This window comes from Chelonia mydas, chromosome 1, assembly GCF_015237465.2.
Source record: "Chelonia mydas isolate rCheMyd1 chromosome 1, rCheMyd1.pri.v2, whole genome shotgun sequence".
Taxonomy (NCBI): Eukaryota; Metazoa; Chordata; order Testudines; family Cheloniidae; genus Chelonia; species Chelonia mydas.
Genome location: NC_057849.1, coordinates 224,511,278 through 224,524,184, shown reverse-complemented (window position 1 = coordinate 224,524,184; position 12,907 = coordinate 224,511,278). Strand labels below are relative to the sequence as shown.

At 42.2% G+C, this 12,907-nt stretch overlaps 1 protein-coding gene across 7 annotated transcripts in view; it reads right to left on the bottom strand.

Annotated features, from left to right (window-relative positions):
* The window catches only part of KIAA0930 (KIAA0930 ortholog), a 134,097-nt gene that overhangs the window by 107,715 nt on the left and 13,475 nt on the right, over nt 1–12,907 (bottom strand). For 4 of the 7 annotated variants that reach the window (XR_006287835.1, XM_043537752.1, XM_037914486.2 and 1 more), the window contains exon 2: nt 8,442–8,488. The exons of the other annotated variants lie outside the window; for them this stretch is intronic. Coding sequence is in view for 3 of the 4 variants with exons in the window: in XM_043537752.1 (XP_043393687.1) it covers nt 8,442–8,488 (47 nt within the window). In the remaining variant the exon portion in view is untranslated. The remainder of the gene's footprint in view (nt 1–8,441; nt 8,489–12,907) is intronic. 7 annotated transcript variants of the gene reach the window in all.

The window sequence follows — 12,907 nt, the reverse complement described above, 5'->3', positions numbered from 1 at the left end:
ACCTAGGCTCCTAAAGACTGTTAAACTGAGCTATCCTGCTTAAGGACCGGGGCTTTAATCCCCGATAGGGAGTAGCACCCCAGAGACGTAGTGAGGTGGAGTGGCCTCCCACTGAGCCAAAGGAGGACAGACCCCCACTAAAGTGTCATAACAGTTGTTGAGTTTCAGCCTTTCAGTGGGGGTAGAAGTGATTCCTGAACATAGTGTGTCAGTCAGTAAAATACTTTGTGATCCTTCTGGATAAATTGCACCACTGTACAGAAAGATTACATACAAACTACACTAAAAGAAAGTTTCGGTTACAAAGTCAAGCATTAAAAAGTTAGGAGACACTGTGCAACCTTAACTCAGCCTCCCTATATATTATGACGCAGTCTTTAAAGTACAAGATCACGTACTATTTTTGCACAGGACCCCTGACTCATTTTTCAAGTCCCTACTCCAAAGCATGGAGGTACTAGAATTTCTCAATTGAAAGGTTGTGAGTTTTTTAATTATTATTTTAACCTGCGCAAAACTTACTTTTCCCCCGATCTTATTCTGAGAAACAGCTGAACCATTTTTGCTAAATCTTAAAAGTACAAGAGTAGGTGCCAGGAACCACTGTGCTCTAATCTCTGCTCCATCACTGACCCTCTCCATGGCCTTACGCCTGTCACTTAACTTCTCTGTTTCCATTCACCCCATCTGTAAAGCTGAGATAATAATAGTTTTTATTCTCGCAGTGGTGTTGTGAGGATTAGTTAATACTTGCAGAGCTGAAGATGGAAAGTTGTGTGTAAACACACACACACACACACACACACACACACACACACACACACACAGTAAAGTAAAATTATATTTTTCTAGGCTATGCTTGGCTAAAATCCTTCTCATTTTCTGTAACAGTATGACGTTAAAGACAACTACATGAGCACAACAGTAGTGACTGATTCATGGTGAACATATTATAGATCTGTTCAAGTTTAACATAAGTTCTTACTGAACTGTTATCATCTAGAATGGTCATGTTTGGGCATGTTGGATAAATTAAGACATCACACAAAACCTTAATTTTCTCCCGTACCCTCAATTTGAGTAGCCACACTAACTTTAATCTGCTTTGGTTTATAAACTCATTTGTTCCAACATTTTATTATTCCTACCGCGTAGGACTGCTGTCAAGGCTTAATGGAATTAGAGACAAGTCTGTACCACAATTTCCTCCTCAGGGTACACTGATCTCAGGCTACATTGCCAATAACTCTGCAGTGTCTTGAGTGCAGAAATGTCAGAGCTTCAGGACAGCATAAAAATGTACTTAAGAGCACTTTGAGGAGCTGAGAAATATCAAGTTTAGACTAATCCAATTTAAAACACAGAAAGACAATTGAGAGTTTGGATTGGAGGAGATGTACCCACAGTTATATATTCATAGAGAAGAGGAGGTGTGCAATGTAGCAGACACCCAGAAAGGGTTAATTTGCAGTTAGTATCAATGTCACACCCTCAGGTTTAAATCAGGCAACGAACATTTGTTCCAAGGATATAAAAGCTTGTAATATATCATATTACTTAGGAGACTTGGTCTTAGCGGAGTTTCTATGGAACCATGGAAAATTCTGGTCTGCCCTTTCCTCAACTTCAGGTGCACCTCCCCTCCCATTGCAGAAGTCAAACTTGGTTGGAAGAGATCCTCTTCTTCCTCTAGACATGTGTCCCAGATCACCCTCTTCCCAGCTGTTACAGCCTACCCACATGCACCCCTTCCAGCCAGGGGTGAACTGAAGCAGGTGTCCCAGGAGGAAAATCTACATAAAAGAAACGGTCAGAGCCAAAGCATCCTCACCCACATGCACCCAAGGTCTGATAGCAGGATTGCTGGAGGGAGGAGTGCCACAGAAAGGTCCTTGCCAGGGCAAAGCTGAAGGACAACCTTTGAGATACAGCCATAATCTAAAACACTAAATTGATTTGTCTTTAAGAAATTCTGGTGATGCTCTGGATCCTTCCATTTGAATGATTCCCCAAGCCCTCTTTCTCTTAAGCAAAAAAACCATTTCAAAAGACAAAAGAAATAAGGAATGCAGACAACTAGTATATTAGACAGCAAGAGAGAAAAGGAAACTAACACGGGAAAAATTAAAATTGACATGTATTTTATGGTTTTAACCTTAAAAAAGATTAAAACATTTAACAACTGAAAGTGAAACAATCCCATCTGCTTGACTAACGTACAAGACAAACACTTGGCAGTCAATGCTAAGTATTTTTCAGTAGCTTCCTTAGCTCTTACAGCCTTGTATACATTTCAAGTAAGATGGCACAAAGCTCTCTATTTTTGTTTAAAACTTGAAAGTTTTACTGAATTTCTCATAAAGGCATATACCTAGGAGAAGGATCCATGAATACATATGGAGAGATGTTCCTAAAACGACACCAGGAAGAGAACAATAACTTCTCTACAGTGTGTATTTCTTAGACCGAACAAGTTACTACCTAAAACAGGCAAACCGTGACCCCTTGCAGTTGTAAGACTTCCTCAAAGGCATCTGGGCTAATCCCATGAAGAGCTGCCACCCAGTGTGAGAAAGTTCAGAGTTGGGCCATTAGTCATTTGTAAGAGTGTCCTCTCATTCTGCATCTTGTTTTTTTCCTTTTCTTTACTCAAGATCAACTATGTTTTCCAATCCAACTCTATCCTAGACGTTGGGTGCCTCACTAATGCCTCTCATCTAAATCCTGGATTACGTTTTGAAATGTCCTTGTTCACCTCTTTCAGCCTTTTCTTTACTCCTAGTGAATTAGTGAGTTTGTAATCCTTGGGCATCCAGTTGTTTAACTTGGGGCACGTTCTAGCCCTCTTGGCCTGCACTCTTTCCTGTTGCTTTATCACACACAATTTTCATGTTGTTTTCTTTCTCATAAGAACACAAAGGGTGAAATTCACCCTCATGCAGAGGGTCAACATAAGGTTTATACCCATCTGACAAGTTCTTAAAATAGCACTCATGCAAGACATGAAAAAAGTCTACACTGGCCCTAACTACAGGGGTGTATTGCACCTAAAGTGAATAAAAGTGCATATACCCCTCTTAACCCATTTTTGGATTACTAGGTAGTTAATGAAAATAATTTAGTCATTTTAAGACAAAAGTCTATTTTATATTGCAAAATATGTAACACTATAAACTAACATCTGCTGCATAAATATTGATGGCTGGCTATCAAGATGCAATGGAAAAAACCCAAACCCCTTCCCCCAGAAAAGGCTCCTGTCATAAACATACAGCTAAGGGTAGCATAAAATTCCTCCTTTACCTGTAGAGGGTTAAGAAGCTCAGATCTCCTTTTGGTCAGGTACCAACCAGGTTAAGATACTTTCAAATCTGTGGGGGAAGGTTTTTGTTTTGTGTTTCTTTGTGTTCCCTCCAGGACAGCGAGGAACCAGGGCAGGGAAAATACATCTCCTAAAGCCATACCTGAACTAAGAATCTAAGATTACCAAATTGTTAGTAATAGGAAGGAAATGCGTTAGATTATCTTTTGTTTTAGCTTGTGAATTTTCCCTAGGTTAAGAGGGAGGTTTATTCCTGTTTTCTTTGTAACTTTAAAAGTTTTTCCTAGAGGGGAATCCTCTGTGTTTTGAATCTGATTACCCTGTAAAATTACCTTGCATTCTGATTTTACAGAGGTGCTTCTTTTACTTTTTCTTTATAATAAAGTTCTGCTTTTAAGAACCTGATGGGTTTTTAGTGTCCTAAAAACCCAAGGGGCTGGTCTGTGCTCACCTTGTTTACTCTCAAGCCTCCCCAGGAAAGGGGGTGAAGGGTCTTGGGGGGATATTTTGGGGAAACAGGAACTCCAAGTGGTCCTTTTCCTAAATCATTGTTTAACTCAGTTGGTGGTGGCAGCGATATCGTTCCAAGGACAAGGAAGAATTTGTGCCTTGGGAAAGTGTCATAAATATAAAGGGAAGGATAACCACCTTTCTGTATACAGTGCTATAAAATCCCTCCTGGCCAGAGGCAAAATCCTTTCACCTGTAAAGGGTTAAGAAGCTAAGGTGACCTCGCTTGCACCTGACCCAAAATTACCAATGAGGGGACAAGATACTTTCAAATCTGCGGGGGACGGGATGGGACAAAGGGTTTTGCCTGTCTGTGTGATACCTTTGCCAGGAACAGATCAAGGATGCAACCTTCCAACTCCTGTAAAGTTAGTAAGTAATCTGGCTAGCAAATGCATTAGACTTTCTTTTGTTTTTTTGGCTTCTGAAATTCGCTGTGCTGGAGGGAATGTGTATTCCTGGTTTTGTGGCTTTTTGTAACTTAAGATTTTGCCTAGAGGGATTCTCTATGTTTTGAATCTGATTACCCTGTAAAGTATTTACCATCCTAATTTTACAGAGGTGCTTCTTTTACCTTTTCTTTAAATAAAATCCTTCTTTTAAGAACCTGATTGATTTTTCATTGTTCTTAAGATCCAAGGGTTTGGGTCTGTGTTCACCTGTACCAATTGGTGAGGATATTATTCCTTCCCCAGGAAAGGGGGTGTAGGGCTTGGGGGGATATTTTGGGGGAAGACGTGGTCTCTCCAAGTGGTCTCTTTCCCTGTTCTTTGTTTAAATCACTTGGTGGTGGCAGCGTATCAGGTTTTTAACCTAAGCTGGTTCCCAAGGCAAGAAAGAAATCTGTGCCTTTGGGAAGTTTTAACCTAAGCTGGTAAGAATAAGCTTAAGGGGTCTTTCACGTGGGTCCCCACATCTGTACGCTAGAGTTCAGAATGGGGAGGGAACCCTGACAGCTCCTTCATGAGCTATTTCAAAGGAATGCTGAAACTGGAAGGGCTACACAAAAGATTTGAGATTTAAGGTTTGCCAGTCTTAGAACCATGTTTTCTACACAAACGGGAAAAACAAAACCTATCAACAAAAGGAATGCAGTGCCCTGTTCATTTCAGTTAATAACTTATTTGTCTTGCATAAGATGCAAGGCTACTGGATACCTGTAGCAGGAGAGAGAAAGTTTCTATATTAAGCCCACATTCAAGCCAAGACCAATGTCTGTCCTTATGTAAATTTAGAACTAGTGTTTTTGTGTTGTAACTCACTTTCTCTCACCTGAGTCCCAAGAGCCAAGTTTTGATCTGGATGAGGACTTTCCCCAAACATCAATATTTTGCGATCTGAGATTTTTAGTTCAGTTCATTTGAGAGCAAGCACCCAGCTACAAAGTTTGACTCAGGATCTAAATTTTCTCAAGTCACGGATAGGGTTGCCAACTTTCTACTCACACAAAGTCGAACACCCTTGCCCCACCTCCTGCCCTGCCCTTCCAGAGGCCATGCCCCTCCACCACCCCTTCTCTGAGGCCTCCCCCCATCTCACTCCATCCCCCCTCCCTCTGTCGCTTGCGCCCCTCAGCCTCACTCACTGATTTTCACTGGGCTGGCTCAGGGATTTGGAGTGTGGGAGGGGGTGAGGACTCCAGCTGGGGGTGCAGGCTCTGGGGTGGGGCCAGAAATGAGGAGTTTGGAGTGCAGAAGGGGGCTCTGGGCTGGGCTGCGGGAGAGGGTGAGGGTTCCATCTGGGGGTGCGGGCTCTGGGGTGATGAGGGATGAGGGGTTTGGGCTGTAGGAGGGTGCTCTGGGATGGGATCGAGGAGTTTGGAGGGCAGGAGGGGGAATCAGTGCTGGGCAGAGGTGCATGATGGGGAGTGAGGGTTCTGGCTGGGGTTCCCGGCCAATGGGAGCTGAGGGGGTGGGGCTTGGGGTGGGGGCAATGTGCGGAGCCCCCTGGCTGCCCCTATGCCTAAGAGCTGGAGGGAGGACATGCCACTGCTTCCAGGAGCTGCGCGGAGCCACAGCAGGCAGCGAGCCTGCCTTAGCCCCACTGTACCGCCAATTGGACTCTTAGCAGCCCGGTCGGCGGTGCTAACCAGAGCAGCCAGGGTCCCTTTTCGACCAGGCATACGGTTGAAAACCGGACACCTGGCAACCCTAGTCAGGGATCTTCAAAGCTAAAAGCATGAACCTCTACAGCTTGATATACAGACTCCAGCCGGTAGTGGGGGACAGTAACAGACTTGCATCCCCTTTAGATCAGTGTGAGCAAAAGCACCCCTGTATTCACATCCTACACACCCCTGTAGTAATCTTTGTATTAAATATGCTTTCTGAGGTTTCATTTGAAAACTAGTAACTTGCTGGTGAATAATATCACAGTGAAACGTATGTAGAAACAGTATATGTAAAGTTATGAATTCTTCCTGTACGATGTTATTATCAAGTGTTCAAAACTGGACAGCCCTGCCTAGGCAAAAGTTGTTAAACAGGATGATCCTAAACAAAGGAATGTGTTTACCTCAATTTACATACAAGTAGTAAATAGGGTCCTCAAAAACAGCAGGGGGAGGAGATGGCAGGAAACTGAACAATTTGCACTTTAGCAAACAACTGGGGGAAGAAAGAGCATGGGGGAAGAAAGCAAACAACTGGGGGAAGAAAGAGCACTCCTTCACCACCACACTCCATGTCACCTTCCTCACTGTTTGGATAAACTATGATTTGAGAGGTAACCTTCAGAAGAATCCACTTCAAAGGTTCACTGGACTATAAAAGAAAGGGGCAGAAAACCCTAAGTTCTCTCTTTCACCTAAAGGACAAAGGCACCAGCACTTTTGAGCCTCTGGGAGAGATCTTGACCAAGGAAAGAGTAAGTCACATCTTGCTGGGAGACTGTGGGTGAGAAAAGCCATCTTAACAAAGCCTTGAACCAAAACTTGCTAGATTACGTTTTAGACTTTTAGATGCGTGTTTTCACTTTTATTTGCTTGTAACCATTTCTAGCTATCTCTTATACTTGAATTCACTAAAAATCTTATCTTCTTTTGTTAATTAGCTAGTTTTATTTTTAATGTAAACTAATCCAGTGCTGTGTTTAAAGTGAATTGTTTGGGAACTCCAGTTAAAGTAACAGAAGCAATAAGCCTTAATATCTGAACTGTCCAGGAGAGGACTGGACATTGCAGAACACGTGTTTTTGGGAAAATCCAGCACTGGAGTGTGTTGGGTCACCCTGCACGTAGTAACCAAGGCTGGTGAAAGCCAGACGGTGGCTGTAAACAGGCTGCTGGGGTAGAGCTGCTAAACCAAGACTTTCTAGCACATAGATACTCAGGGTATGACCTGCATACTGATAGGCTGGTTGGGAGCAGCCCAGGTTGGGAGCTACAACAGTAAAGCATTGCAAGGCACCCAAGGATGCCGAGCAGGTGGTGACAACTCCTCACTGGTCTGGATTGCACCCCAGAATGTGACAATGGGGCACAGAGAGGGACATAAAACACCAACTAAACAGTGGATTGCAAAATCAAAATGGAACATTGGTCTATCCGGCATAGCCTGTTCCCTTCTGGGGTTGCCTTGGCTTCAGAGGAGGCTGAAAATGACCTCTCTGCCCCCAAACCACAGCCAATTGTGCAAAAGCAATTTCTGGTTTTTCAGCCTAACTAATGTAACTGCAAATGCTACTACCTTTCTTGCCCACAGCTAGACTATCATACAGCATCCACTAATACACATTTCAGGAGATGTGAAATTCATCAGATCATTGAATGGTTAACAGTTTTGGGGATGGTTCTGCACAGATTGTAATCTTATCTGTTAAAATTCAAGGGCAGATAAATAATGAATAGATCTTTTAATCGCCACATGTCAATACCGAAAGAAAACAAGCAGTTCATAAATATCCGGTTGTGCCTTTGCTTACTTACAAGGTGGGCCAATTCAGTTTTAAATGCCATAAATCCAGAAATTATCAGCACTGTGGATGTTAGTAACCTACTTCTGAATTTTAACAAATAGAAAGAACAAATGTTATCATCCAACAAATACGCATCCTTTCGATGCAATCCAGTTTTATGTAGATCTTGTTTAGAAAGACAGACGGATAGGGAACGATATATCCACCAATTTATATACAAGTTTCAAATTGCTAGTGCATCTTTTTGTCAGATACAGGTTTAAGTTTAAAAAAAAAAAAAAAAAAAAAAGACTTCCCTCACTGCCTGGGCTTAAGTCCAGTATGCAGAGTTTGGGGAAACAGAATTCTTGCACCTACAGATTGCAAGACCACCAGAACAAGTCTCTTGCCTGTTTACTACACACTATGTATACATATAGGATTATATACTTTTATTCTTGCTCCATATCTGCTCAGTCACTCTCCTCCTAAGAGAACACCCGTCATGCAGATCACACCAGCTGATGCATACTGCAATCACTTTCTTGTGGAAGTGGGATTTGATGCCGACCATTTTCATTTTCACACAAGTACTTGTGGCAAAGCACTTTCAAGGCGTCAATTTAGGCACTGATGTGCTGCCAAAATCTTAACAACCGGTTCCCTAAAAAAAGTTCCGATTTAAGGGATGTGCCACAGTATGCATTTTTTGTACCTTTCTCCATAAGAAGTGGCAAAGCATGGAGTCATTGGGAGTCATACCTAACAATTAAAAACAAACAAACATATTTTTACATGTTTATTAAAATAGAAACAAAGTATTGCTTTATTAAAACGCATATCAACATAACCAATGAGGCAAATACGACCCCGTTAAGAAAATAATAAACTAGACCAGGGGTTGGCAAACTTTTTGGCCCGAGGGCCACATCGGGGTTGCAAAATTGTATTGGGGGCCGGGTGGGGAAGGCTGTGCCTCCCAAAACAGCCTGTCCCTGCCCCCATCTAACTCCCACCCACTTCCTGCCCCCGGCTGCCCCCCCCTTACCATGCCACTCAAAGCGGCAGGAGCTGCAGAGCTTCCTAGCAGCGTGGCACGCTATGCTGAGGCTCTGCGAGAGTGTGGAAGGCCGGGGAGGGGCTGAGGGAGCCCCCCCGGCCAGGAGCTCAGAGAGCCATAACAATTTTTAACAACCGGTTCTAAAACTGCTTCAAAATTTAACCACGGTTCATGCGAACCGGCTCCAGCTCACCACTGACTTTAGGGAACTGGAGGTATGAGTAATACAGTATTTCAGAAGAACTATACTCAGAGGAAAGATCCAGAATGTTTCACATCATTTATGTTTTGGATGTATATTTTCTTTGCTATACACTGGTAAATATCCTGCCACTGAAAAGAGGTGACACAATCACAGCAGCATTTTCCACATAAGCAGAAATAACTCTAAGGCACCCAGAATTGCCCACCCAGTTAAAATGACAGAAATGATCCAAATTCAGCTCTTTACTTTGTTTTAAGTAGAAACAGTGCCAGTAGCTATCTGAGTGAGCACATGACAATCATATCTGAAGCCTCATTTCCTCCGTCTTCTAGCACAATGAGACTGTTCTAATGTGGAAGCTAGAGATCGTCATTTTGATCCAACATAACACATTATGGCCCAGATTTTCTAATGTTACTTAACTTTGGGTCCCTCAATTTTTGGGTGTCCCACATGACACACAATTAAGAAGGCTTGTCGGAAGGATGCTCATCTCTTTGTAAAAATCAGGCCCCTTTTAAAGTGTCTCAGGTTGGGTCACTTTCTGAAAATCCTGACTTACAATAACATGGTGCTTGATGTAATGTCTAACAAATTGAGTCTTGAAGATTTAGCCCACACAAGTCTAGATGTTTGTATGACACAAGAAATGCCGTTGCAGACTTCCTCTCGATTGCAAAATTACTGTGCCTTTTATAACAGGTTCCCTGTTTCAACAAGCCTCAGATACACAAGAAAGAGATATTTCCTCAAGCAGTTCCTAACCTTTCTGGGAACCCATCACAGGAGAAAGAATTGATGTAAGATTGGCCAGTGCACACAGCACTGCAGCTTGCACAGTTATGGATATTTACAGCTTTGAACAATCCCCTTGACAGCACTGGTGCAACTCTTTTGTGCTGCTGTCAGTCTAAGCACAGAGAAGAGATGGTACCTCTAGAGCTTAAGCACCACACAGGGCTGCATATTAAACAACAAACAAATGAAAGAAAGAAATCCCCAATAACTGGTTGGTGTAAGTGATCCTTATGGTTTTAAAAAAAGTAAATCGACCGAACATCTATGCCACACCGACACCACTCAGAAGAGAGAGACAACACTGCCTGCCCTCAAGTGATGATCCCTTTCCCATTCTAAATCTGCGAATTCTGGGGAGAACTTCTTGGATCTAAAACCATGACTACACTCTGCTGGCATTTTAAGAGCCCCTATTATGAAGCAGCATTACTGTTTGTTAGCTGCTTAAATACACTCTCCCCGTTTTCAGTTTGAATAAGCTTCACTACTCTTAAAATGCAATTTGACTTGCATTTGAAAAGGACTTAGACAAATTGAGCAAAAACTCTGCACATCTCAAGAGGTAGCTGAGTGAACAGAGGCACTGTGATCCAGGGGCTGGGGTGCTGGACTGGGATACAGAAGACCTGAGTTCCCCTCCCTTCTCTGCCAGTGAGCTTTTGTGTGAACTTGGACAAATCACATCTCCTCTCTGTGCCTTTGTTTCCCTTCCCACCCTTTGTCTATCTTGTCCATTTACAGCATAAGCTCTTTGAACAAGAGGCTATCCTGTTCGTGTGTGTACAGTGCCTTACACAATGACGCACAGATCTTGGCTGAGGCATCTAGGCACTACTGTTGTACAAAACTAATACACGGCAACAATTTCTTTCTGAAATGCAGCATTCACATATACACACAAAACCAAATTTTCAAGAGTGGCCACTGATTTGGGCTGAGATATCTCAGCTCCCACAGCTCCTACTGGTTTCAGCTGGAATTGTAAGTAGCCTGATTCTTCAGAACACTTACAATTGCAGCAGAAGTCAATGGAAGCTGATCACCTCAGAAAAATCAGGCCCAGGTGCCCCAACTTCAGCACCCCAAAAACTGACACCCCAAATCACTAGTCACTTTTGAAAATTTTGACCCTGGCATCCAGTCCTGCTGTCACTCAAGTCAATGATGAAAAAAACCTCCCATTGATATAAACGGAAAGAAGACTGTTGTGAAGAGTTTTGAGCACAAAGTAAATAACTTGCTTAATTACAACCTGTTTTCTTCCACCTGCTGCTGAATGACTTTTCAAAACGACTTAACTATTTGGGAAGCCTGAAGGGGTAAGTAACAAGTCATTATTGTGCTACAATAAGACAAAAGTCATTTCAAATCAGGGTACATTTAGAAGTACAGGGTACATTTAGAAAATCTTTGAAGAATTTTCATTGAGTTTTGCAGAAATGCTCTCTTTTCCTTTCAAAGTAAGTTTAACAATTTCCAGGCTAAGCAAATGTTACATGTTTAGATCTTAATTCTTATTAGCACAGTTTAGCATGCAGTGGTCTGAGAGGGTTCAGTCTGCAGATCAGCTACAGTCTCATGGTTGTCATCAGAATGAGATCTGTGAAGCACAAAAGAACCAGCCTACTCTTATTACTTGTTCTTTTATTAGGAAATTGATTATCCAGCAAAATAAGGCAAGAAACACTGCAAGATAACAAAAGACAGAGATAATACAGAATGTCCAACAAGAGCGTTACTCACATAGCCTGTGTGGGGGAACCCTGAAATAGGTGAGATGATCAACAGGAAATCATCAGTATCGTGTGTCTTAGTCTATCCCCCAGCACATAGGCAGGTAACCAGTTTTATAATGGGTTACGCTAACAACCACTGTGTATTATGCATATTCACGATGAGTTCAGCCCCTTTTCCTTATCTGAACTGCCACACCCCACTCATGTTGAGGTTCCTAGTTTCTGTTGGCTAAATAACTATGTGCATCATGCTCGTTAGCATATTGATTAATCACTTGCTATAGCATTATTGCAGTTGGACATCTGCAAGTTTCGCTGACACCCATTTCTTAGCAATCTCCCAAAATATTAATAATTGTGATTCTGTAGTTTGCTAAATGGTGAAATAAGAAATCTGTTACCTGCAACACTTTATCTTGTGACTTTAAGGTCACTCATCAGTTAGTTATTTGGGTCAACTAAAATTCAGGCCTTAGGCCCTGATTATTTTGGCCAACCTATCTGTCTTACAGGCTTGAGGCCTGCAGTCCTTTGCATTACAGCATAAATGAATACTTATATTTTACCTATGTAACCTGAATATAACTTACCACCAGCTACACAAGGTAAAGTTATAAGGGGCCTAACAATATGGGATTTAGCAGATGGAACCTGGGAGCAACTTTAACTCCGAAGAAGCCGCTGCCTTTCTGCAACGATGATTGTGGGCTCAAACTGGATCATGTGGGTTGAAGGAGGACGATCTTATTCAGACAAATTTTCAGCAACAGCACAGGGGAAATACTCTAGGGTGGGTTTTTTTGTGTAGGTTTCAGAGTAACAGCCATGTTAGTCTGTATTCGCAAAAAGAAAAGGAGTACTTGTGGCACCTTAGAGACTAACCAATTTATTTGAGCATAAGCTTTTGTGAGCTACAGCTCACTTCATCGGATGCATACTGTGGAAAATACAGAAAACATCTTCTGTATTTTCCACAGTATGCATCCGATGAAGTGAGCTGTAGCTCACATCCACAGTATGCATCCGATGAAGTGAGCTGTAGCTCACGAAAGCTTATGCTCAAATAAATTGGTTAGTCTCTAAGGTGCCACAAGTACTCCTTTTCTTTTTTTGTGTAGTATGACAAACTACAAAAAGTGCCTCTTTAAATCCCCTCTGTAATTACCTTCACTTTACTACGTTTTGACTTTATCTCTAGAATTTAAAGTTAGAATGCAGAACTCAATGCTCCCATTTAGTTCAGTGATTAACGAAGCACTGAAATATAGATCTGTTATTTCCAAAGCCTTTGTGACCAGTCACTGAATATCACATGACCAGTACTATGAACTCTAGGCATAGCACTCAATCTGGGGCACATCGCATGATCATGGAGAGTACAG